The sequence below is a fragment of the Tachyglossus aculeatus genome, chromosome 11 (assembly GCF_015852505.1).
Source record: "Tachyglossus aculeatus isolate mTacAcu1 chromosome 11, mTacAcu1.pri, whole genome shotgun sequence".
Lineage (NCBI taxonomy): Eukaryota > Metazoa > Chordata > Mammalia > Monotremata > Tachyglossidae > Tachyglossus > Tachyglossus aculeatus.
The window spans coordinates 71,414,624-71,441,064 of NC_052076.1; the positions used below are offsets into that span (position 1 = coordinate 71,414,624).

General features: G+C 47.8%; 1 protein-coding gene across 1 annotated transcript in view; it reads left to right on the forward strand.

The window, feature by feature from the left end:
- The first annotated feature begins 656 nt into the window (after positions 1–656).
- Positions 657–26,441, forward strand: part of JAM3 (junctional adhesion molecule 3) — an 85,020-nt gene continuing 59,235 nt past the window's right edge. Inside the window, exon 1 of the mRNA XM_038753970.1 lies at positions 657–750. Coding sequence (XP_038609898.1) covers positions 678–750 — 73 coding nt within the window. The 5' untranslated portion in view covers positions 657–677. The remainder of the gene's footprint in view (positions 751–26,441) is intronic.

The following is a 26,441-nucleotide window of genomic DNA, read 5'->3' on the forward strand; positions in this document are numbered from 1 at the left end:
CCAACAGCGGGCTCACAGTCTAGAAGGGGGAGACGGAGAACAAAACCAAGCATATTAACAAAATAAAAGAAACGGAATAGGTATGTACAAGTAAAATAAATAAATAGAGTAATAAATATGTACAAACATATATACATATATACAGGTGCTGTGGGGGGGTCCAAGTTGGCAACATATACAGACAGTCCCTACCCAACAGCGGGCTCACAGTCTAGAAGGGGGAGACGGAGAACAAAACCAAGCATATTAACAAAATAAAAGAAACGGAATAGATATGTCCAAGTAAAATAAATAAATAAATAGAGTAATAAATATGGACAAACATATATACATATATATAGGTGTTGCGGGGGGACGAGACTGAAAAAGACAAGTGGAGTGGACGCCGCTGCCCCTCCGTCTGGATCTCGGCATTCCCCTATCCGACCCGCCGCCGTCCCCACCCCGGATGGGAACGCGACCCATTCCCGAGGCCCCAGCTCGCCGCGCACGGCCCGCTAGCATCCTCCGGGCCGTGGCAACGGGCTTTCCGCATCCCCGTCACCATGGAGACGGCGCTGCCCGGGCGGGCGGTTGCTATGGTAGCAGGGAGGCGGGTCCGCCGGCGGCGCAGGCGCAGTGCGGGGCGGCTACCGACTCGGCTGGCGGTGGCCCCGGCCCTCCTGCTCATCCCCGACATGGCGCTGAGCTGGTGGTCGCCGCTGTGGCCCCCGTTGCCCCGGCTCCTCCTGCTCCCGCTGCTGCTGCGGGGTGAGTGGGGGCTCCTCGGAGGGAGGGAGGGAGGGCCCGGGATCCTTCGGGGGGCACCGAGGACCCCGGAGGATGCTCCTGCTGCTGCTGCTGTTGGGCGGAGGAGCGGGCAAGGGAGGGCCACCCGACAGTGTCAGGGGACAGTGGCTTGTGGTGAGAGCTTGTGGAGATGGAGTTGGGCAAAGGCCTTGAGGTTAGGAGATGGCTAAATCCCAAAGAGGATCAGGACAAGAGGGAGAGAACCCAGCGGGACTGGGAAAAGTGGAGACATGTCTATTCTATTGATTTTATTTGGTTAGTATGGTTGGTTTTGTTCCCTGTCTCCCCCTTTTAGACTGTAAGCCCACTTGTTGGGTAGGGACTGTCTCTAGATGTTGCCAACTTAGGACAGTGCTGTGCACACAGGAAGCGCTCACTAAATACGATTGATGATGGTGATGAGACGGTGAGCCCGCTGTTGGGTAGGGACCGTCTCCAGATGTTGCCAACTTGGGCTTCCCAAGCGCTTAGGACGGTGCCCTGCACACATGAAGCGCTCAGTAAATACGATTGATGATGGTGATGAGACGGTGAGCCCACTGTTGGGTAGGGACTGTCTCTAGATGTTGCCAACTTGGACTTCCCAAGCGCTTAGGACGGTGCCCTGCACACAGGAAGCGCTCAGTAAATAGGATTGATGATGGTGATGAGACGGTGAGCCCGCTGTTGGGTAGGGACTGTCTCCAGATGTTGCCAACTTGGACTTCCCAAGCGCTTAGGACGGTGCTCTGCACACAGGAAGCGCTCACTAAATACGATTGATGATGGTGATGAGACGGTGAGCCCACTGTTGGGTAGGGACTGTCTCCAGATGTTGCCAACTTGGACTTCCCAAGCGCTTAGGACGGTGCTCTGCACACAGGAAGCGCTCACTAAATACGATTGATGATGATGATGAGACGGTGAGCCCACTGTTGGGTAGGGACTGTCTCTAGATGTTGCCAACTTGGACTTCCCAAGCGCTTAGGACGGTGCTCTGCACACAGGAAGCGCTCAGTAAATACGATTGATGATGGTGATGAGACGGTGAGCCCACTGTTGGGTAGGGACTGTCTCTAGATGTTGTCAACTTGGACTGCCCAAGTGCTTAGTACAGTGCTCTGCACACAGTAAGTGCTCAATAAATACGATTGATTGATTGATTGATCCCCCGGGTTGGTTGTTGCTTTTGTTTTCCCGGGGGTCAGCTGTTCACCACTGGCCGTGTCTGAAAACAGGCAACTCCGCCAGCCCAATCCAAGGACAACACTAGTGTGCATTTCACCGCCAACTTGTACTTCCCAAACGCTTAGTATTAATAATAACAATAATAATGATGGTATTTATTAAGCGCTTACTATGTGCAAAGCACTGTTCCAAGCGCTGGGGAGGCTGCGAGATTATCAGGTTGTCCCTCATGGGGCTCACAGTCTCAATCCCCATTTTACGGATGAGGTAACTGAGGCACAGAGAAGTTAAGTGGCTTGCCCAAAGTCATAGTTGATAAGCAGTGGAGCCAGGATTTAAACCCATGACCTCTGACTCCAAAGCCTGGGCTCTTTCCACTGAGCCACGCTGCTTCTCTTAGTACACAGTAAGCGCTCAATAAATACGATTGAATGAATGAATGAATCAAATCGGGTCTGTGACAAGGGTGAGAGCCCATCTGAAGAACGGATAGGCTAAGTAATAATAATAATAATGTTGGTATTTGTTAAGCACTTACTGTTCGTTCATTCAATCGTATTTATTGAGCGCTTATTGTGTGCAGAGCACTGTACTAAGCGCTTGGGAAGTACAAGTTGGCAACATATAGAGACGGTCCCAACCCAACAGTGGGCTCACAGTCTATGTGCAAAGCACTGTTCTAAGCGCTGGGGTAGATAACAAGGTGATGAGGTTGTCCCACGTGGGGCTCACAGTCTTCATCCCCATTTCACAGATGAGGGAACTGAGGCCCAGAGAAGTTAAGCGACTTGCCCAAAGTCACACAGCTGACAAGTGGCGGAGCCGGGTGTGGCACCAGAGTCAGGCCGGGGATGGTGGGGTGGGGGGAGGTCAGGATGGTCAGATCCAGACCTGTATATATGTTTGTACATGTTTATTGCTCTATTTATTTATTTATTTATTTTACGTGTACATATTTATTCTATTTATTTAATTTTGTTAATATGTTTCGTTTCGTTGTCTGTCTCCCCCTTCTAGACTGTGAGCCCGCTGTTGGGTAGGGACCGTCTCTCTATGTTGCCAACTTGTACTTCCCAAGCGCTCAGTACAGTGCTCTGCACACAGTAAGCGCTCAATAAATACGATTGAATGAATGAATGAGTGAATGACAGTCCATTGTGTCCAGCTCCCCGGGCGAAATATGTGGTAGTCCCATTTGGGATGCCTGGTTGCCCATCTGTCTCCGTGGAAGAGAGGGGAGTTGAGCATGGGGAAACAGTCTTCCATTCCTTAAGGGTCAGCCTTTCCAGGGCTGCTGTTTACCAGCTTACTATCCATTTGCCACTCCCTGCCGCTTCCCAGGCCTGGAAACAGGAAGAAAACTGTTTTAGGAAAAAGCACCTCAGTGTTTACTTTGAACATCTGCCCAGGTACTCGATTTCAACCTCCATTGTAGCGATGATGGAAAGAGGGCTCTGGGGAAAAACTCCGGGCTCCCCGATGATCCAGCATGTGGCTGGGGCTGTGGGAGGTGGCCACACCCTTTGCCTGCATTTGTTTTCCCAAAACAAAAGGGGTCAGGGAAGATAAGTAAGTGATCAGGACAAGGGTGTCAGGAATGTCCAGCTCCTGGCTAGGGTGCTAAGGCTGACAGTGTCACATTCACTCCCTGCAACAAACGCTTATTGTTGGAGAGACCCAGCCACATGAGAGTTTGCAGTTTTCGGCTCAGAAACAGTTGCTAATTCAGTTCAGGAATGAGCTTTGGTTTGTTTGTTGTCTACTAATAAAAGCTGGGAAGCACAGGCATCTTCACACCCCGTCTTCCCCATTTATGGCACTGCTACAGGGGCTTGCTCTCCCGGATCGTGGAACTTAACTGAAGCAACAGTGAACAACAGGTGCAGATAGACCTTCAAGAGGCTGACAGGAAATGTGAAGGGATGGACAGGGATTAAACTTGCCCGAACCTTATGGAGGGGTGTAACACCATCTCTGCTGCCCGGTGTCATCATTCATTAGTTTTTAGGCATTAATCTAAATCGACTCGGCTTCCCAAGTCTCAGATCTTTGATCTCCCTCCCATTAGCAGATGGACTTTGCAGTGGTCCTTTAGGACCCTACCGTCTAGGAAAGGGTCTGTAGACCAGATTTGGGGAACACAGGTGCAGCTGCTATCCGATATGACTCAAGTTCATTGGATCGTTTCTTTAGGCTGGAGAGTTGATGTGGATCAGCCCAGCCAAGCCACCTATTAAGCTGTTAGGTATCAAATACTGCTTGGTTGAACTGGTAGCATGTGGGATTCAGGTTTGCAAATGTTATGTCAGTTGCTGGTTGTGAGTGATAATAACTCTACGGAATCCCTTCATGGCCCAGAAAAAAGATATTGCAATTGGAACTCAAGCCAGAGCAATTTGTAATTCTGAGAAAAGTCAACTTAGGTATTAAAGCTTAATATAATCTGCAAAGGGACATTTCCGGGTAAAATTAAAAAAAAAAACACCTCATGGACTTTTATCCTTAAATCTTTATCCCTAAATTGTCCATCAGAATTTGTTCAAATGCTGGGAAATGGAGTGGTGTGGTTCAAAACTGTTCCTTTCTTTACGTTGGCTCTTTAGTTCTGTTTAACTTTGGAGACACTGAACATCATCTCCACTCTTCTGCTCTTTTTTTAATGAAGTCCACCTGTCCCTAGAGCAAGCAACAGGTTTCAAGTCAGCTGTTCATGCCAAGAATGACTCCTTGGCCCTCGCCTGTTCTTAAGTGCTTTGGGGCTTGGAAGCAGGCGTGGATGGCTATCCTATCCTGCCTAGATTACTGCATCAGCCTCCTTGCTGACCTCCCAACCTCCTGTCTCTCCCCACTCCAGTCCATACTTCACTCCGTTGCCTGGATCATCTTTCTACAAAAACATTCAGGACATGTCACTTCCCCTCCTCAAAAATCTCCAGCGATTGCCCATCCACCTCTGTATCAAACAAAACCTCCAATACCTTGCCCTCTCCCACCTCAACTTGCTTCTCTCCTTCTACAACCCAGACTGCATACTTCGCTCCTCTAATGCTAGCCTTCTCATTGTGCCCTGATCTCACCTGTCTCGCCGCTGATCCCTGGCCCATGTCCTGCCTCTGGCCTAGAACACCTTCCTTCCCCAAATTCGCCAGACAGTTACTCTCCCCTCCCTTCAAAGCCTTATTGAAGGCCCATCTCGTACAAGAGGACTTCCCAGACTACTTTTCCTCATATCCCACTCCCTTCTGTGTTGCCCTGACTTGCTCCCATTGCTCCCCCCACAACCCCCACAGCACTTATGTATGTATATCTGTAATTTTATTTATTTGTATTGATGTCTGTCTCCCCCACCTCTAGACTGCGAGCTTGATATGGGCAGGGAATGTCACTGCTTATTGTTGTATTGTATTTTCCCAAGTGCTTAGTACAGTGCTCTGCACACAGTAAGTGCTTAATAAATGCAATTGAATGAATGAATCAGTAGTCCATAGTTGTAAATAGTTATAGTATGCACTGCTTTCAGAAGAAATGCCAAAACGTGAGGTGACACAAACAAACCCAAACTATGTGATGGTCAAAGTTGGTTCAAAACAATTTGTTTGAAGATACCCAAATGAAGATCAATCAAAAACTGTCTGATGAGACCACATAATGTAACAAAAGAGGTTATGGATTCCGGACATTCAGTTTACAGCTGTTGCCAGAAAATGCGACACCCATAGATTCTGTCTGTGGAGTGTGAGTTCTTTGAATTTTTTTCCAAACACAAGTGTGGGGGGAAAAGAAAGAAAAAGATAAGTGTGTTGTGTGAAGGGAGTTTGGACACATGCTCTTGAGACCCTGTTGAGGGAATGCCCTAATAGTGACTTTGGCTTCCTTTATTTAGATAATTGCGGTCATTGTTTTTTGGGGTTTTTTTTAATGGCATTTATTAAGCGTTTACTTTGTACAAAGCACTGTTCTAAGCACTGGGGAGGTTACAAGGTGATCAGGTTGTCCTATGGGGGGCTCACAGTCTTAATCCCCATTTTACAGATGAGGGAACTGAGGCACAGAGAAGTTAAATGACTGGCCCAAAGTCATTCATTCATTCAGTCGTATTTATTGAGCGCTTACTGTGTGCAGAGCTGACAAGTGGTGGAGCCGGGATTTGAACCCATGACCTCTTACTCCAAAGCCCGGGCACTTTCCACTGAGTGCTTACTATGTGCCAAGCCCTGTATTAAGTGCTTGGGAAGATAAATATGATCAAATCATGCTCACAAGTCCAAGTTGGAAGGAGAACAGATGTTGAATCTCCAGTCTACAGATGAGGAAACTGAGGTCTAGGGAAGTTAGGTGTCTTGCCCCGGAACACACAGTAGTCAAGTGGGATTAGTAGTCTAGTAGGATTAGAGCCCAGATCCTGGGCAGGGAACATATTTACCAACTCTCTTGTACTCATCCAAGCGCTTAGTGCAGTGCTCTGCCCACAGTAAGTGCTCAATGAATACCACTGATTGATTGATTCATCGATTGCTTTGTGCAGGCTAAAATGAGGGACCAGAGGCCTGCATGTAATGGTGATTTGTCAGTACCTAAACCCCAGCTTGGAACCAGTTATACAAATGTATCCCCCAGAATGCCCAGGCCTGAAAGCAAGCTGACAAAGCAGCAGCAAATTCCTTTACACCCATTTTCACAAGGACAGTGGTAACAGCCTCCACGTTTTAAGGAACAGTCAGTACCCTCATTTCCTGCCAGTTTGCTACTGGCCAGGGCAAGCAATGAGACTTTGAAAGGCTTTCCGAGGGTAAGCCAGTGGTTCTGCTTCGCAGGGACCCCAGTGGCTTCCTTCAGCCGGGTTGGGTTAGCCATCCAACTCCTGCTCCCAAGCCCTGGCTTTCAAGCTTTCTGTTGGTAGTGGAACCATAACCCCTTTCCCAGCAGCAATTCACACAGCCGAGGATTGTGCTGTTGATTACGGCTATTTGGATGCTCAGGGAAAAGTTCGTGAACTTTTTTGGAAAGCTGGGACAGTGTAAAACATATCCCTGAAGACTTTCATCCACCAAAAGAGCAATTATGTCTAGAGCACCCCCCTTTCCCGAGCATGGACATATGCAACCTCTGAAATTGTCGGCCCAAATCATCTAGACTCGTGGCAGAAAGAATCAGCCCCATCCCATCCAATCTGCCTAGGTAGAATAGTGGCCAGCTTATTTTCCTGCCAATAACGCCTGCCAGTCTGTTCCCCAGACAAGTGGCTGGGAGAATTGCATGTGTTTTGTTTCGTCTGACAGCCATGAAATGGGCCTGCCTGCCGTCTCCTAAATGCATCGCATCCATAATGCTGGATTGGAGTCGTGCATTCTTTCCGAGTCACTTAATGAGAGATTAGCAATCGTGAGCACTGGGGTGGGGGAAGGGCAGGGAGCTAACGGCCTCCAGGGCCTTTCCCAGAAGGGGACTGGGAAGGCGGGAAGTACCCCACCCCCTGGGGAAGTGGCTGAGGGAATCTCTGTTTTCTTCATTTTAGGTGATAAGACGACAAGGCCAAGCCAGCTTCCTTTGGGGAGAAATGACATGGGAGAGGAAGCTCAGAAAGATGTTTCCTGAAAGGGAGCTGTCAGCTGACGCGTTCTTACCATTTTTTTTTCCTGAGCCACATGAGTCTCCTTGTGCGGGGTCCCTCTCTTAGCCAGCCCATGGGGCCCCTGGGATGGAGCACAGCTGTCTTGACCACTAAAGAGCTGTACATTAAGCCTTGAGACAGCTGCACCGGAGAGCAAGGTCCCAGCCCTTGCAAGATCTTTAGGTTTATTCCAGGCAGAGGGGGAGAAAGACCTGCAAAGATAGGTGGGCTGGAAACTCAGCACGTTCAGAGTTTGAGACAAGAAAGAGCAAAGGAGAGGACAAGTTACTTTTTTGTGAAGGGAAGTCAGGTGAGCCCTGAGAAGCATTTGAGAACAGCAAACTTAAATTGCAGCCGGAAGGATTTGGGAAGTTCTGTAGCTTTCAGACACTCCACCACCTTGCCCCCTCCTACCTCACCTCTCTTCTCTTATTTTACAACCCAGACAGCACACTTACGCTCCTCTGGTGCTAACCTTCTCACGGTGCCTCTATCTCCTGTCTTCTGCTAATCCGTAGTCCACATCCTGCCTCTATCCTGGAATGCTCTCCCTCCTCAAATCCAACAATTTATCTCCCTGCTTTCAAAGCCTTATTGAGAGCACATCTCCTCCAAGAGGCCTTCCCAATCTAAGCTCCATGTTTTCTCATCTCCCACTCTCTTCTACGTCACCCTGACTTGCTCCCTTTGCTCTTCTCCCATCCCAGCTCCACAGCATTAATGTACATATCTGTAATTTTATTTATTTTATTGATGTCTGTCTCCCTCCATCTAGACTGTTAGCTCGTTGTGGGCAGGGAATATGACTGTTTATTGTTGTATTGTACTCTCCCAAGCACTTAGCCCAGTGCTCGGCACGCGGTAAGTGCTCAATAAATAACGATTGAATGAAAGAAAGAATGAATGAATACTGAAACCCGTCTGGCAGAGGATTTTTTAAAAGAAAAAGGGTGGACAGCTCTCTTTAAGGAGGGGTCTGGGTGCTGTCCACCACAGAGGCAGTGGGGTAGATTAAATGACCTCTCTAGGTCCCTTCCTAGATGCAGTAGGATGCATCTCCTGGACTGTGGGAAGCAGAATTGCAACTACACTCAGCTCCCCTACAATGCGGTAACATCTCTACCTGAATGTCCTGCGCACACTTTAGACTGTCCAAAACAGAACTCAGTATCTTCCCACCCAAACCCCGTCCTTCCCCTGACTTTCCTGTGACTGTAGACAGCACCACCAATCTTCTTGTCTCACAAGACAAGTCTCTCATTCAAGAGAAGCAGTGTGGCTTAGTGGAAAGACAACAGGCTTGGGAGTCAGAGATTGTGGGTTCTAATCCCGGCTCTGCCACTTGTCTGCTATGTGACCTTGGGCAAGCCACTTCTCTGTGCCTCAGTTATCTCATCTATAAAATGGGGATTAAGACCATGAGTCCCATTTCGGACAACCTGATTACTTTGTATCTACCCCAGTGTTGTTCTAAACTGTGGCACATAGTAAGTGCTGTTAAAATACCGTAATTACTATTATTATCATTATTATTCAACCCATATATTCAATCTGTCACTAAATCCTGCCAGCTCAACCTTCACAAAATTGCTAAAATCCCCTCTTTTCTCTCCATCCTAACTGCTACCACATTAATCCAAGCACTTTATCCTATCCCACGTTGATTACTGCATCAGCCTCCTTGCTGATCTTGCTGCCTCCTGTCTCTTCCCCACTCCAGTACATACTTCACTCTGCTGCCTAGATCATTTTTCTACAAAAATATTTAGTCTGTGTTTCCCCACTCTTCAGGACCTCCATCCACCTCCACATCATTTTTAAAGCACTATCACCTTGTCCTCTCCTACCTTACCTCACTGCTTTCCTAGTTCAATCCATCTCACACACTTTGCTCCTCTATTGCCAACCTCCTCACTGTACCTTCATCTCATCTATCTCACTGCCGACCTCTTCCCTCGTCCTGCCTCTGGCCTGGAATGCCCTCCCTAACCATATCTGAAAGATGATCACCCTCCCCACTTTTAAAGCCTTATTGAAGGCATATCTCTTCCAAGAGGCCTTTCCCACCTAGGCCCTTAATCAATCAATCAGTCATATTTATTGAGAGCTTACTGTGTGCAGAGCATTGTACTAAACACTTGGAAGAATACAATTCAACGGAGTTCGTAGATACATTCCCTGCTTACAATGAGATCACAGTCTAAAGGGGGAGACAGACATTAATATGAATAAATACATATATAAATATATACACAATTTCTTCTTCTCCCACTCCCTTCTGTGTCACCCTTCCACTTAGATTTGCACCCTTTATTCACCTCTCCCTCCCCTCTACAGCACATATCCATAATTTTTTTTATTTATCCTACTGCCTGTCTCCCATTTGAGAATATAAGCTCGTTGCGGGCAGGGATAGCTCTTGATGATCCCTGCATTAAGGAAAGCTCACATCCGAGCACAACCACTTCTAACATCACACTGCGTTCTGTCTGGACCCATGCGGGTCATCAACAGACCATTTCCTAATTCCACAACAGCGTTCTCTCCAAAGTTTATAGTGAAAACACGCAGTATGGAAGAGCTGCTAGACAACTGGCTGGAGCAGTAGCAGCTGATTCCACCAGGACCTAGTCTAAGTGCCACAAGGCCAAACACATGCATAAAGCAGCTGCAGTCTGACTCCCCACCCTGGATTCCTGGAAGATGAAGTGCTCATTCCAAAAGCCTCAGCCCCATATCCCAGGAGGCAGAAAAACACCCACCGCTACTCAGCGAGACCCCGTTGTAGGTGGCCTCCAAGCCCCACCTCTGGAGGAAGAAAGGAACCCAGAGATGTGGGTGGGTGTTAAGTTTCAGGATTGTTTTCCCAGTTTCCCACGTGATTCCCCATTGGACCTTGGAGAAATAACCCTGGCGGGAAGCCGAGTCAGTTGGAAGTGAATTAAGGCGCCCCTCCTGCAAGCCATGGTTCCCCACACTGCCTCTTCCACCACTTCCACCACCACCTCCCAACCTTTTGAATAATTTACTTTTGGCTTTTGAGATACCAGGGCCGAATACGTGACTTTGGAGATCCAAGAGCCAACTGTTGGTCCTGAATTATGCCTGGCTGAGTTGAATCCTTCCTTCTCAGGACCTTAGTCTCTACAGTCCTAGATCTGAAAGGGACCTCAAGTAGTAGTAACTGTATTTGTTGAGCACCCGTTGGCTGTGGGGCACTATAATAAGCGCTTGAGAAAGCACATTAGAGAAAAGAGCCATGTTCTCTGTCCATAGCGAGCTTCCACCCTGCAGGAGACAGGTCATCTAACCCCCTGCCTCCAGTCTGACCCAACTCCCAACTGGGCTTGCCCTTCTCTCACCTCTGCTAGCATCCCATTCTCAAGCTGAGCTCAGTATGCCCAGCTTAGTAGCCCTCTTGCCTGGAAATTTCAGGGTCCCTCTAAGTGGAGATTCATAGACAGCTATGTACAGCTGTGACAGGTGGTTCTTGCACAGAGAGTAGTAGTTGCCCTCTAAATACGGGCCATATTATTATTCTGTTCACTCCTAATGTGATTAAAAGCCTGATTTTCTTGTTCATATATTTCATGAAAGGCAGCAGTTTGATAGCTTCGAGCATATGGTTACCTTGTCTTCCCTTTCCCAACTTCTGTTTATTTTGGTGAGTAACTGTTGCTCAAATTAAAGCTTGTTGTGGGCAGCAACCGTGTCTACTAATTCTGTCATGTTCTACTTGCCCAAGTGCCTAATACACTGCTCTGCATGCAGTAAGTGCTCAATAACTATGATTGATTTTATGGCAACAAACCGGATGATGGCCTTTTTTTGTGGTGTTTGTTAAGCACTTACTATGTGCCAGGCACTGTCCCAGGAACAGGGGAAGCAGCATGACCTCGTGGATAGAGCACAGGCCTGGGGAGTTAGAAGGACCTGGGTTCTGGTCCTGACTCCACTACTTGCCTGCTGTGTTACTTTGGACAAGTCACTTAACTTCTCTGTGCCTCAGTTACCTCACCTGTAAAATGAGGATTAAGATTGTGAGCCCCATGTGGGACATGGACTGTGTCCATCCAACCTGATTACCTTGTAGCTACTCCAGTGCTTAGAACGGTGCCTGGCACATGGTAAGTACTTAACAAATGCCATAAAAAAATACTAAGTGCTGGGGTAGATACAAGCTAATCAGGTTGGACACAGTCCCTGTCCCACATGGAGCTCACAGTTTTAATCCCCATTTTACAGGTGAGGTAACTGAGTCACAGAGAAGTTGTGACTTGTCCAAAGTTATACAGCAGGCAAGTGGCAGAGGCCGGATTAGAACCCAGGTCCTTCTGACACGTAGGCCCATCCTCTATCCACGAGGCCTCGCTACCTTTCTAGCAGTTCTATTTTAGGACTGGACAAGGGTGGACGTTCGAGGCTTATGGAAAACACACAGCCTAAAGGGAGGAGATGAAATCCTTGCTGACCTTTGATTCTGCATTCCTCCTCAATCTACCTAGACGTGTGTTTAGAGTAGATGGTGATCTTTGTTTTAAAGCTAAGTCACTGGAAAAGATGTCTTGGAGCCAGAACAAATGTTTTCTCCTTCTGAATCCCTGTGGCTAATGACCTACATGCTGTTTCAAGATTCACCCCAAAACTCCACTGAGCGAGTTCAGTGGCAGGGTAAATTTTCTGGGAGAATAGGTATAGTGGTCTAGTTTGGCCTTGGCTCTCCACTTTTACTTCGTGTTGTTGAGAAAGGTTTCAGGCCTTGAAGGAAGTAATATCAGCAAAAAGTGGAGGGTGGGGGGTTTGTACGTGTGCACAAGCTTGCACGCACACATACACACCACCTTTTCAGATCACATTTTGGAAAGTAGCTTTTAATGGGCCGCCCGCAAGAAAGGGAAGCAAGCTAGCGTTCAGAGCAGGTTTGAGCCTGGTGATGCAGTCGTTTCTGGAATGCAGCTGCCGTGACTTTATCATTTGCTGTGTTCGATTGAAATGCGGGGACTCTTAAACCGAGGGCCTCACCTGCAGGAAATTGCTGGATTTGTCTTTCCAGACGACAGAGCCTCAGAGATGATCTGCATGTTCACTCTCCCCATCCCCAATCTCCCAAAGGGGCAGGGAGAGAAAAAGGATGCGGGGCTGACAATTCTCTTTCGGAAAAAAATGATGCATAAAGCAGAATATCTGCCACAGCTGTAGTGCAAAGGACAGCCTTGCATTTGGTTCAGTCAGTCAGCATCTATCAAAAATCAAGCGCTTAGTACAGTGCTCTGCACATAGTAAGCGCTCAATAAATACGATTGATGGTGATCAAAAAACCTCAAAGGTTCTTATTGTATTAGGGGCTTTGAGGTGAGGGTTTAAAATGTAGTGGTGGTGTGCGTGAATGGAAAGAATGTAAGGCTAGCAATTAGGCTTTCCAGTGTGGATCTGCCATTTGACCTGCTGTGTGACCTTGGGTCACTCACTTAACCTCTCTGGGCATGAGTTTATCTCTTTGTCAAAGGTACCTGCTCTCCTTACCTCTTAGAGTTGAGCTCCATTTGGGATGGAGACTGGGTCTGATCTGATTACCAATGCTTGGCACAGGGCTTAATACATAATGAGCATGTAATAAAAACTGTGCCTACCACGAGCTAGCCTGAGACCCAAATCATTCACAGATGTATTTAAGCCCCTTGACATACATTCCGGCATTTCTTGGGCTTAGACTTTATTAGATCATTTAGCCTTCAGAGAAGACCACACCTAAATCATTCTCGGCAATTGGAAAGTGCACCTGTTTTTAAAGACCTCGGGGGAGGAAATTTCTCCCATTCTTCGCGGTCACTCACACCAGTATCTCACATTCATTCAGTCGTATTTATTGAGTGCTTACTGTATGCAGAGCACTGTACTAAGCGCTTGGGAAGTACAAGTCGGCAACATATAGAGACGGTCCCTACCCAACAACAGGCTCACAGTCTAGAAGGGGGAGACAGACAGCAAAACAACACGTGTAGACAGGTGTTAAAACTGTCAGAATAAATAGAATTATAGCTATATGCACATCATTTATAAAATAGAGCAATAAAGATGTACAAGTAAAATAAATAGAGTAATAAATATGTACAAGTAAAATAAATAGAGTAATAAATATGTACAAACATATACAGGTGCTGTGGGGAGGGGAAGGAGGTAGGGTAGGGCGGAGCGATGGGGAGGAGGAGAAGAAAAAGGGGGCTCAGTCTGGGAAGGCCTCCTGGAGGAGGTGAGCTCTCAGTAGGGCTTTGAAGGGAGGAAGAGAGCTAGCTTAGCGGATGTGCGGAGGGAGGGCATTCCAGGCCAGGGGGAGGACGTGGGCCGGGGGTCGACGGTGGGACAGGCGAGAACGAGGCACAGTGAGGAGGTTAGCGGCAGAGGAGCGAAGAGTGTGGGCTGGGCTGGAGAAGGAAAGAAGGGAGTTGAGGTAGGAGGGGGCGAGGTGATGGAGAGCCTTGAAGCCGTGAGTGAGGAGTTTTTGCTTGATTCGTAGGTTGACAGGCAACCACTGGAGATTTTTGAGAAGGGGAGTGACATGCCCAGAGCGTTTCTGTTCAAAGATAGAATCTGGGCAGCAGAGTGAAGAGTAGACTGAAGCGGGGAGAGACAGGAGGATGGGAGATCAGAGAGGAGGCTGATGCAGTAATCCAGTTGGGATAAAATGAGAGATTGAACCAACAAGGTAGCGGTTTGGATGGGGAGGAAAGAGCGGATCTTGGCGATGTTGTGGAGGTGAGACCGGCAGGTTTTCGTGACGGATTGGATGTGTGGGGTGAATGAGAGAGCGGAGTCGAGGATGACACCAAGGTTGCGGGCTTGTGAGACGGGAAGGATGGTAATGCCGTCTACGGTGACGGGAAAGTCAGGTAGAGGACAGGGTTCGGGAGGAAAGATAAGGAGCTCAGTCTTGGGCATATTGAGTTTTAGATGGTGGGCAGACAACCAGATGGAGAAGTCCTGAAGGCAGGAGGAGATGTGAGCCTGGAGGGAGGGAGGGGCCCCGTGGGCCTATGGTGGGCAGACTTGGCAAGTCACAGGACTTGCCAGAAGGAAATCCTGTCTTTCACCTGGGTATCTCAGCTGCCCATCCTTGGAAACAAGCAAGGAAGTGGCCATTGCCCATTTTCAGGCTCCAGGGCAGGGGCTGCCTTTGATCGTGGGTGAGGAGCCTCACTACAATTGGCTTTTCTGGACAATTTCCAAGTGTTTTGGCTTTAGCAAATCTAGTTTTGCCCTGATCTCTTTCTCTTTTTGATTTCACGGGTTTCGAAGTTGGGCAGCTTTGGGGCAGCACACCACCTGTCCAAGAAGTTTCTCCACTGCCAACAGCCCAGAACAAGCCTGCTACCCTGCTCCAAATCCCAGAGTCCTTTCCGACCCTCTTCCCCGTCCCTGGGAGGGGCTCGGCTCTGGTTTCTATGTCTAGAAGAGCACCGTCAACAGTGCTATCTTCAGCTACAATACGTCAATGGGTGAAGCAGAAAGCTTCAGAGCACTGAGTTCTGATTACTTTTGTTTCTTGAGAGGTCCCAGCCCCCTTCGGACTCGGTTTCTCCACCTGTCAAATAGATCTCACATAGCTATGTTGTCTTTCGGAATTAAGATAGGTACAGATAAAACGGGAATGGACAAAAGAGTCTCTTGGGGTCCAACGTGACCAAATACTTTGCAGAATCGAAGTTCCTATCGAAGTACCCCCAGGAAGGATCTGATTGAAGTGATGATGATCTACACTCACTCCCTTGGTGACCTCATTCGCTCCCACGGCTTCAACTATCATCTCTACGCTGATGACACCCAGATCTACATCTCTGCCCCTGCTCTCTCCCCCTCCCTCCAGGCTCGCATCTCCTCCTGCCTTCAGGACATCTCCATCTGGATGTCCGCCCGCCACCTAAAGCTCAACATGTCGAAGACTGAGCTCCTTGTCTTCCCTCCCAAACCTTGTCCTCTCCCTAACTTTCCCATCTCTGTTGACGGCACTACCATCCTTCCCGTCTCACAAGCCCGCAACCTCGGTGTCATCCTCGACTCCGCTCTCTCATTCACCCCTCACATCCAAGCCGTCACCAAAACCTGCCGGTCTCAGCTCCGCAACATTGCCAAGATCCGCCCTTTCCTCTCCATCCAAACTGCTACCCTGCTCATTCAAGCTCTCATCCTATCCCGTCTGGACTACTGCACTAGCCTTCTCTCTGATCTCCCATCCTCGTGTCTCTCTCCACTTCAATCCATACTTCATGCTGCTGCCCGGATTATCTTTGTCCAGAAACGCTCTGGACATATTACTCCCCTCCTCAAAAACCTCCAATGGCTACCGATCAATCTGCGCATCAAGCAGAAACTCCTCACCCTGGGCTTCAAGGCTCTCCATCACCTCGCCCCCTCCTACCTCACCTCCCTTCTCTCCTTCTACTGCCCAGCCCGCACCCTCCGCTCCTCCACCACTAATCTCCTCACTGTACCTCGCTCTCGCCTGTCCCGCCATCGACCCCCGGCCCACGTCATCCCCCGGGCCTGGAATGCCCTCCCTCTGCCCATCCGCCAAGCTAGCTCTCTTCCTCCCTTCAAGGCCCTGCTGAGAGCTCACCTCCTCCAGGAGGCCTTCCCAGACTGAGCCCCTTCTTTCCTCTCCCCTCGTCCCCCTCTCCATCCCCCCGTCTTACCTCCTTCCCTTCCCCACAGCACCTGTATATATGTATATATGGTTGTACATATTTATTACTCTATTTATTTATTTATTTATTTATTTTACTTGTACATTTCTATCCTACTTATTTTATTTTGTTGGTATGTTTGGTTCTGTTCTCTGTCTCCCCCTTTTAGACTGTGAGCCCACTGTTGGGTAGGGACTGTCTCTATGTGATGCCAATTTGTACTTCCCAAGCGCTTAGTACAGTGCTCTGCACATAGTAAGCGCTCAATAAATACGATTGATTGATTGATTGATTGATGATGATGGAGTAGAGCAGCTGGCATCAATCAGTACCTAGTTAGGCAGATGAGATCGTTTGATGTGTTCTAGTACCCAGTGTGGGCACAGGGGTGAATATGGAGGAGACCACTTCCCCTAGCCCAAAGAGGGGAGGCCCGTTCACAGATATTATGACATTTCGTCACCCTTTCTTTCAGGCAGAGGTTGAGGCAGGGTGACTTCACCCCTTGTCTGCTGTCTGACTTTGGACAATTCACTTAACTTTTCTGTGCCTCAGTTACCTCATCTGTAAAATGGAGATTAAGACTGTGAGTCCCACGTGGGACGTGGACTGTGTCCATCCAGGTTATCTTGTATCTACCCCAGTGCTTAGTACAGTGCCTGGCACAAAGTAAGCACTTAACAGACATCAGTAAAAAAAGAGTGGTGGAGTGCATCCTTAGTTCCTTTAGATCAACTCTCCTTCCTCTCCCCTACAAGCTGAGGAGAGCAGAGGTAGTCCATGGCTGGGCCAGGGAAAGCATTCAGCCATTCTACTATGGTAGCTCTGTCTCCCCTCTAGACTGTAAGCTCAGTGTGGGCAGGGAATGTGTCTATTGTTATGCTATCCCAAGCACTGAGTATAGTGCTCTGCACACAGTAAGCGCTCAATAAATGTAGTTGAATGAATGAATGAATGAGCTCTATGCATTTCTCTCTATGAGCTCTCTGCACTTCTCTATGCAGAACAGCAGCGTGGCTCAGTGGAAAGACCACGGGCTTTGGAGTCAGAGGTCATGGGTTCAAATCCCGAGTCCGCCAATTGTCAGCCATGAGAAAGAAGGGGACTGGGAAAGTGGGAGGCTTATCCCTGTCCAGGACCCACCTGAAAGGCCATTGGAGTGATTGTCAAGATCCTTCAGGGTTTGATATAATAGGTATAACAACACTGCAGGGATAGGCCATTTAGAGGAGGTGACATTTCAGAAGGTCAGAAACCCAGCTGCTCCGGGCATCCCAGGCCACAGCAGGGTGGAAAGGCAGGGGTGATAAGGATAAGTCACTTAACTTCTCTGTACCTCAGTTCCCTCATCTGTAAAATGGGGATTAAGACTGTGAGCCCCACGTGGGACAACCTGATTACCTTGTATCCCCCCCCCAGAGCTTAGAACAGTACTTGGCACACGGTAAGCGCTTAATAAATGCTATTATTATTATTATTATTATTATTTCCACTGTGAATTCTTCAACTGGGGCTGTGGCCCCATCCAGTTTCTGCCACCTGTGTCAGCACTTCTGTGGCCAGGGGTCTAAGGTCTGGGCTTTTTGGCCCGAGCTCCACTGCCTATACTCTGCCTTTGGGGCTCCACGGCCTGGACTCCGCAGCCTTGGCTCAATGGGCTGGGCTCCGTGGCCTGGGCTATGCATCAGGGGTTCCTCTGGGCTCCACAGCCCCGGCTCCATGGCCAGGGCTGCCATTGCTGTTGAAGATGAAAGAAGGCAGGAAAAGGGCTCCCTCCTGGGAGACCTTTCAGAGACTGCATTTGTGACCCGCTAAGAGCTCGAGAATCAGCAAATCAGAGGGAGCTGGTCCATATTCCTCCCTCCGGTCAGCTGGAAGAGTCACCCAACCAGGGCAGTGTGGGGGTCTGTTTTTCTTACACATGTCATGCATGTCGACTCTACCAGCAGGGAAGCATCATGGCCTACTGGGTAGAGCATGATCCTGGGAGTCACAAGGACCTGGGTTCTAATCCTGGCTCTGCCTCTTGTCTGCTCTGTGAACTTGGGTAAATCATTATTCTTCTCTGTGCCTCAGTTACCTCAACCGTAAAATGGGGACTAAGACTGTGAGCCTCATATGGGCCAGGGACTATGTCCAACCTGATTAGCTTGTGTCTACCCCAGTGCTTAGAACAATGCTTGACACATAGTAAGTGCTTAACTGATGCTGTCATTATCATTGTCATTATTACCACTTCCTTTGGTGAAGCGTTTAATCACCCAAACTTGACAGGAAATTTTTCCATACTTCCCAAAGGAATATTTCCAGTTTAATTTAAGTTCATTTCCTCATATTCAGTCCTCTATCGACTTTGAACACACCTGTTTATCAACTTCTTCATTACAGCCCTTCATATAGTTGGACAGTCAATTAAGTCCCTTCTTAGCCTTTCCTTTTCTAGGGTAAACAAGCCCCGTTCCTTTAAGCTTCCCTCCTAGGGCCCATTTCCTGTTGGTTTGGACTGCAGCTGGACAAGCTCCTGCGTGAAACCTGGAGGATACCACCGGAGGAATGAATTATCTGCCAGGACAGATTCCAAAAATAAAGGACTCCCGGAAGGAGAAAGAAGGGGACCGGGAAAGTGGGAGGCCGATCCCTGTCCAGGACCCACTTGAAAGGCCATTGGAGTGATTGTCAAGATCCTTCAGGGTTTGATATAATAGGTATAACAACACTGCAGGGATAGGCCATTTAGAGGAGGTGACATTTCAGGAGGTCAGAAACCCAGCTGCTCCGGGCATCCCAGGCCACAGCAGGGTGGAAAGGCAGGGGCGATAAGGATACCATCATACATCCCCTCCCCATGGACCTAGGGGTATTTTATCTCTCAATGCAAGAATGAACATGTTGGGTATACAAAGTTGCAGAGTGGGAAAGAGCTGGTCAGTGGACTTGTTTATTAACGACCCTTCCCAAATGCCTTTTTCCAGGTGGCACACAGGAGGACAGACAGATGTAATGTGAGCTCATCGTGAGCAGGGAATTGTCATGCTTTATTGCTATATTGTACTTTCCCAATCGCTTAGTACAGTGCTGTGCACACAGTAAGTGCTTAATAAATACAATTGAATGAATGAATGCTCTACGCACCTACCACTGGAAAGCAGCTAACAGTGGGGCAGTTAACCTTGTAGCCGGCATGCCTTGTACCTGGAGACTGCTGGGGAAAAGCCCCATGATACAAAAATCATAATATTTCTCTGGAAACATCTGTCACTAGAAGGGGCCCATTTTCCCATGAAGCCTTCCTATATGAATCTTACCTAATTCTGATCATTTGAATCACTCCATAGATGGACAGATGTTCTCCCGTTCCATACTCCTGGCATTTGTCCTTCTGTATTTGTGCATCTGTGTCTCTCTTGCCTTCTCCGTTTGACTGCTTGCTGCTCAAAGGCAGAAATCATCTCTTGTTCTCACTCTATAGCCCCCACAGAACCCAGTATAGCATTCTGCACCCTGTGGGAGCTTACAAAATAATCACTCAAGCAATAGGAAATATCGATGATTGGTCTGGATTTGCTTTAATTAGGAACTGGCCCTTACTCCTATGTCTGTAAGTATTGTGTGTTTGCTTTGTTATTTATTTTTTCCCACCCCCATCCATTTTCTTTACCCAGTTCACATCCTGGAATACAGTACTTTCCCTCACACTATTTGGTATCTCTTGGGGAGAGTGCTTTATGGAAACTGCTGAGCATCGTGGTGCTCCTGAGCAATGGATCTGAATCCCTCGTTGGAGTCTACTTTTACAAAAACTTCACTGACAGAAGTTATTGATGATTTAGCAGTTTTCAGTGTTTTTTTTTTCTTTCCAGATAGAAAAAAGACCCATCCACGGTTCGGGCAGTTGCCCCGCTGAATTGCTTTAGGAAAACAAAAGACTGGTTTTGAGTTTCAGGAGTAGAGCATTTCTTTTTGGCATTCCTGGGTCATAATGGGGGCCAAACAATATTTGTGGAAAGTATTAGACCACTCAGGCCTAGGGTGGGGAATTTTCATGGCTGAGCTAGCATACTCTGAATCACAGTGGGGTTACAGTGGAAATTCCGGCAGATTGTTGAGGAAAGCAGCTGCCAATGTACACCAGTGAGTTCAACATAAAAATAAACCACAGTATAGCAATGGCTGGGCAAGGGTGGACATCTCGAAGAGAATCGATAGTATCCCTTTCCAAGAATGTGGGGAGCGTGCAACAGTTCTCGAGAGACAGTCTGAATCATTTGGATTCTAGGAGCCTGTGGTGAAGTGAACAGATTGTGCTTCGGCCTAGAGATCGCTATTCATTCATTCAGTCAGTCGTATTTATTGAGCGCTTACTGTGTGCCAAGCACTGTAGTAAGCGCTTGGGAAGCGCAAATCGGCAGCATATAGAGACGGTCCCTACCCAACAACGGGCTCACAGTCTAGAATACATGTTGGTATTAAGAGACTTTGTATTAATCTCCCTTTTTGGATAGAGGGTTTGAAGATGAGGGAGGGAGAATGGTTCCTCTGCAATATAAAAAGAAAACCTAAAGCCAACAGTCTTTCACCTTTTGTCCAAGGCTTCCTTCCCTTCCCTCTGACGCTAACCAGGTCCTCTGTTCTAACCAGAACATCCCTATTGTCTTCCTGCACTAGTAGCCCTTACCCTTCCAATTGAGGTATTACTTCAATTTGAGCTGACTGAATTCCTCCGAGACTGGGGAGACTGTTGTGTGTGAGCAGAGGCAGAGATGGAAGGGAAATATCGGGCCATGATACAGACCGCTCAGGGAAGCAGTGTGGCGTAGTGGATAGAGCACAGGCCTAGGAATCAGAAGGTCATGGGTTTTAATCCTGGCTGTACCACTTGTCTGCTGTGTGACCTTGAGCAAGTCACTTCACTTCTCTGGGCCTCTGTTCCTTCATCTGTACAATGGACATTGAGACCGTGAGCCCCACTTGGGACGGGGACTGTGTCCAACCGATTTGCTTGTATCCATCCCAGGGCTTAGTATAGTGCCTGGCACAAAGTAAGCACTTAACAAATACCATAATAATTATTATTATTACAGGAAGATATCCTTTATAGTCTCCTTTTGTACCCCAGTGGTAGCTGATCCTCCCTGAGTGACTGACTCTGTAAGGTGGGCCCAATTTAGGCTTGGAACTAAAATACTTGATCCCAGCCTTGGAAATCATGCTCATATTGGCTAGCAGAGTTGGTGAGCCTCTTGGTTATGTAGTTATATATATCTACACATTTCGCGTTACGTGGTTCTTTCAAGCTCTCTTGTGCTTCAGTGTCTTGGCTTTCGTATTTATTTGTGTTTTTAGGTATCTGAGTCTTTCCTGTCTCATTAGATTTTAAGTTCATCCAAGCACGTTTTGTAGCTTGTTCTCTCTTTGAGAGTCCATGCTGGGGAAGCAGCGTGGCTCAGTGGAAAGAGCCCGGGCTTTGGAGTCAGGGTCATGGATTCAAATCTCAGCTCCGCCGCTTGTCAGCTGTGTGACTTTGGGCAAGTCACTTCACTTCTCTGAGCCTCAGTTACCTCATCTGGAAAATGGGGATTAAGATTGTGAGCCCCACAAGGGACAACCTGATCACCTTGTATCCTCCCCAGTGCTTAGAACAGTGCTTTGCACGTAGTAAGCGCTTAACAAATGCCATCATTATTACTGTTATTATTATTATTACTCCAGAATTTTGTCCAAAGCTCGGCAGCCAGTCAACACTCAACAAATACTGCTGCCTCCCTAAATAAATGGGAAACCTAAATAATCTGCCGTCACAACCCAGTTAACCCTCTGTCTAAACATTTGGACTCCTGGGTTTTTCAAGCTCTTCTAGCTAGGAATGTCTTCCAGAATCCTGGAAGTTCTAGTGTCAGAGTGGTTCGTTCCCAGCAACTGCGTTACGACAGAAGTGGGCCGTTCCAGAACGGCCGATAACTGCGGAAGTATGACACTCTGCTTCTGAGGGCAGCCGTCTCCAGCTATTGAAATCTTAAATTCAGGTACATTAACCTTTGAGGGAGATTTGATTCAGAACGTATTGAAGTGGTTGCTATTGTGAAAGAATGAGTTTCCAGCTAGAGGATTCGGCAGTCTCTCAAAATCCAAGGCAACAACAGGAAATACTAGAAGTTTACAGTAAATGAATGTATACGTGAGAAAGTGGTTTCCAAGACGTAGTTTGCTTCATTTTCATCTCGGCTTATTAGGTTAATCTTAGTGTTGTCAGCCGAAATGGAGGATTCTTTTCCACTTCACTCTTGATTCTCTGCAGAACTGAAGTATTGTGATATATTTAACTTTTGGCAGATGAAATAATGTTTTTCTGTAATGTCTTAGGAGGGCAAAGTGCTAAATGGTCAAAACACTGCCAGACTGAAGAGCCGTGTATTCTGTCCTGAAAGGTACTGTAGCATTTTGGGGCCCTTCCGGTTAGGAGAGCCCCAAAGTCCACTAGATAGAGTGCTTTCAGCCAGTGATTCTTGAGGTTCTCCTGGCTGGGAGGAAACTGGGGAAACCCAAAAATGCCATGGGCACTCACCCCATTTGATAGGTGATCAAACTGAGGCTCAGAGAGGTAAAGCAGGGAGGGTGACATCAAACCCCGACTGGGCCTAATCAATTTTGTGAGGCCCCCATATTTTGCCTGATATTATGATGTCATGACAAGGTGTATGAGACATCTTTGGACAGAAGCAGTGGAGAGAGAGGGCTCCCCTGCATTCTCCAGGACATCCTTTCCTACTTCCCTGACGAATTTACACCCAGATCCCATGTGGGGAGGTATCCATGAAGGCGAGGACATCCAGGCTCCTCCAGGAGCATTCTCCTCCTTCTCCCTGGGCTGAGCGGCATAAGACCCCGTGCCCAGTCATGTCTTCCTACCTGCGAGAACCCGTGACTTCCCAGGGAGTATCACGACCTTTCTGACTCGGGAAAGAAAGCAAGCAGTTTCTTTCCCAACTCATTCCTGTATTTTTTTCCCCAAAGCCAGGAATGCGGAGACACTTCCTGGGAAGCATTGGCTGAGGAGAAACAGAGATAGGGAGGTCTCTGACTAGGCACTTCCCTGGGAGGCACCACTGAGGGCCCTGGTCTATCAGTTTGGACAAGAGCAGCCTATCTGTCGACTCTATTGTCCAGCCTTGCTCCTCCCCCATATCATCCTGCCTGAGTGTAGGTCATTCCATCTTCCAGTCACATACTGGAATTATTCCTAAAATCAGGCTTAGAACTACAAGGAAGGGAGGAAGTTCCACCACAGGAGGGGGAGTCACTGGGTTGATGAGGGGAGGAGAAGAAGGGGAGCATCATAGAGGAAGCATTCTCGCCCTTCCTCACTTGAGAAGTGGGGTTTATAATGGGAGCGGGAGCTTTTGTGGCTGCAGACTGTGCTCTGTGGGCTGTTCTGGCGCTCCTTTAGCCAAGACCCCTGGGCTTCAGACCCATCAGCTCCTTCAGTTATATTCAATCATTGAGTTTCATGGGTTTTAAGTGGCCTATTTTAGGGCGACATCACGATCTAGTGGAATGAACACGGGGTTAGGAGTCAGAAAACTTGTATTTTCCTCCCAGCTCTGGCACAGGACTGCTGCGTTGTCCCAGTCTCCTCGTGTGTGTAATGGGGTAAGATCCCTGCTCTCCTGATCTCCTAGATCGTGAGCTCCATGTGGGACAGGGACTGCATCTGATAGGATTATCTTTTATTTATCCCAGCATTTAGCACAGTACCTAGGCATATAGTAAGTGCATAATAAATACACATTTATATGATATATATATACACATATATATATATATATATACATTAAACATACATCGTTGCCTCCTGTTTACAGGCTACTTGGATTTATTTGAATTTGTACTCAATATGAGCTATACAGAGTTTCACCATAGCTTTCATAATCTTTCAGTTATTCTGCACTCTGCCCCAATAGAGAGAATTCAGGGATTGTTTTTCTCAATCTATTTGCTTTTCTGTAGGCACATGCTTTGAATGCATGGAGAGCTAAATGAAGGGCATTTGTAACTTTCAGAAGATCTTGTGTGTTTCAGTATATTTCCTTTGTCAGCATTCAAAAGGCAGCCCAAGCAAGTCTGTTTTCCCTCTTGGAGATTGGTCGATCTTGTTACGAAATGAAATATCCATGAGGGGAGAACAATGGTTACTTGCTTGTCTCTTTTTTATTTTTTCATTTATGCCCGCCCAGGTAGATAATAATAATGATGATGGCATTTATTATGCGCTTACTATGTGCAAAGCACTGTTCTAAGCTCTGGGGAGGTTACAGGGTGATCAGGTGGTCCCACGGGGGGCTCACAGTCTTAATCCCCATTTTACAGATGAGGTAACTGAGGCCCAAAGAAGTTAAGTGACTTGCCCAAAGTCACACCTCTGACAATTGGCAGAGCCAGGATTTGAACTCATGAACTCTGACTCCAAAGCCCCTGCTCTTTCCACTGAGCCACGCCGCTTCTCCATCTCACTTCATCAGCTTCCCGAGCACAATTTATGGCTGCAATGGAAGTAAAATGACCAGAGAAAGTGGGCATCTTCTTCCAATGACTCCTCTGGCCTCCATTTCCCCAGCAGTCCGGTGGTGGCCATGTAGTGGTGAACTGGCCTGGGCTGGATTTGAACTCTTAGGAGGGGCAAGCTCCGTATCCCTGACTGTTTTCTCGGCTTCTCTCACCGTGACCCAGCCAGATTGTGCAGGAGAAGGCTGGTGGAGGGACTGTGTCCCTTTGAGATGGGGGTTCACTGTTCTTGCCCCACCTGCTCCAGAGCGGCAGCGTTGGCAGGTGAGATCCTTCTGGCTCAGAACTCAAATCTAGAGGCCAGCTGTCTTGGCAGACCCTGCTTCCACTCTTCTAATGAGCTCCTCTTTCACTCCAAGGAGGCATAGCTCTTTGAAGTCTTGTTTTTCTTTTTCGGGAACTGTTTCTCCCTTGTCTCCCTTTATGCAGGGGAGCATGCATGGTTCACAGCTCAACTTTGGCAGCTGTTCTGCAACATGAACTGCCGCTGTGGTGTGTGCCAGTCTGGGATCCCCCCAGTGGCTTCCAAATCCCGGACTCCGGGCCCTGCTCTCTGTTAGTGGATTTGGGGCCCAGTTTACCAATTCCTTATCCATTGGTGACCCAGTAGCTGCCTTTAGTGGATTCGGGACCTAATTTGCTGACTCCTTATCCATTGGTGGGCAAGTGGATGGCTCTCTTCCTGAGGCTGAGGTCCCTGTTAGTACCCTAGTGCCCCATATAGCCATCTGATTTGGTTTAGTGCATCAGATCAGTTCATCACCACCATCACCTCTTGATCGATCATTTATTGTGTACTTGGTGCAATTGAAACACTCTGAGGTTAGTGACTGTGGCGAGCACATGGTTCCCCCCTGCACCCCCGCTATCCCCAGAGCTTCCAAATGAAGGGGAAGGGCAGAGAAAAGAGATCAACAGCATGCAATGAATAAGAAAAAGTTGTCCAGAATCATGCAAATACCCCCTGACAAATAGGCAGAGTACTTACGTACTTAGATGAATACTCAGAAACAGGTGTACACTAAAACATGCATGCAAGCAGAGGTGAAGATTGTGCTAGGATTAGCAGCACACGTTGAATTGAAGTCAGGGTATCCTTCGACACCCTGCATTGGGCCCCTCTCCCTTCCCACCACCCAGAGTGTACTATTTCCCTGGGAGTGCCAGCTCAATCAGGAAAATCTACCCAATGTCGTTTTCAAAAGGGCTGTCTATTAAGAGTGTCTTGAAAGGGAAAACTACTGAAGGAGGAAGAGAAAACGATGGACATATTGATGGGATCTAAAAGTGGGAATGCCTCTCAAGGGAAAGACTTTATTAAGTGGAGACCTCTTAAAGAGGGTTCAAGGGAGGCTGTAAAGTCAAAGGCCCAGAGCCTTTCTTCCGCTTGTGTGGTTGGTGCCTTCCATTTCAGGGGAGTTAGAGAGATTGGATTGGACGCTCCCCTCTCGGCAGCTCAGGAACACGAGATGTTAACGGTGCCATCATTATAACCTGGTTGAAATTCCAGGCAACTACCTCCAGCAACCTTAAAGAGTCCCTTGGAGCCTCAGCAAAAGAAATGAAATGACTTTGGCCAGGAAGCTTTTCCCATGTATTTCCAGGCCTCAGCTGGCACAGGCTCCAATATTGGTATG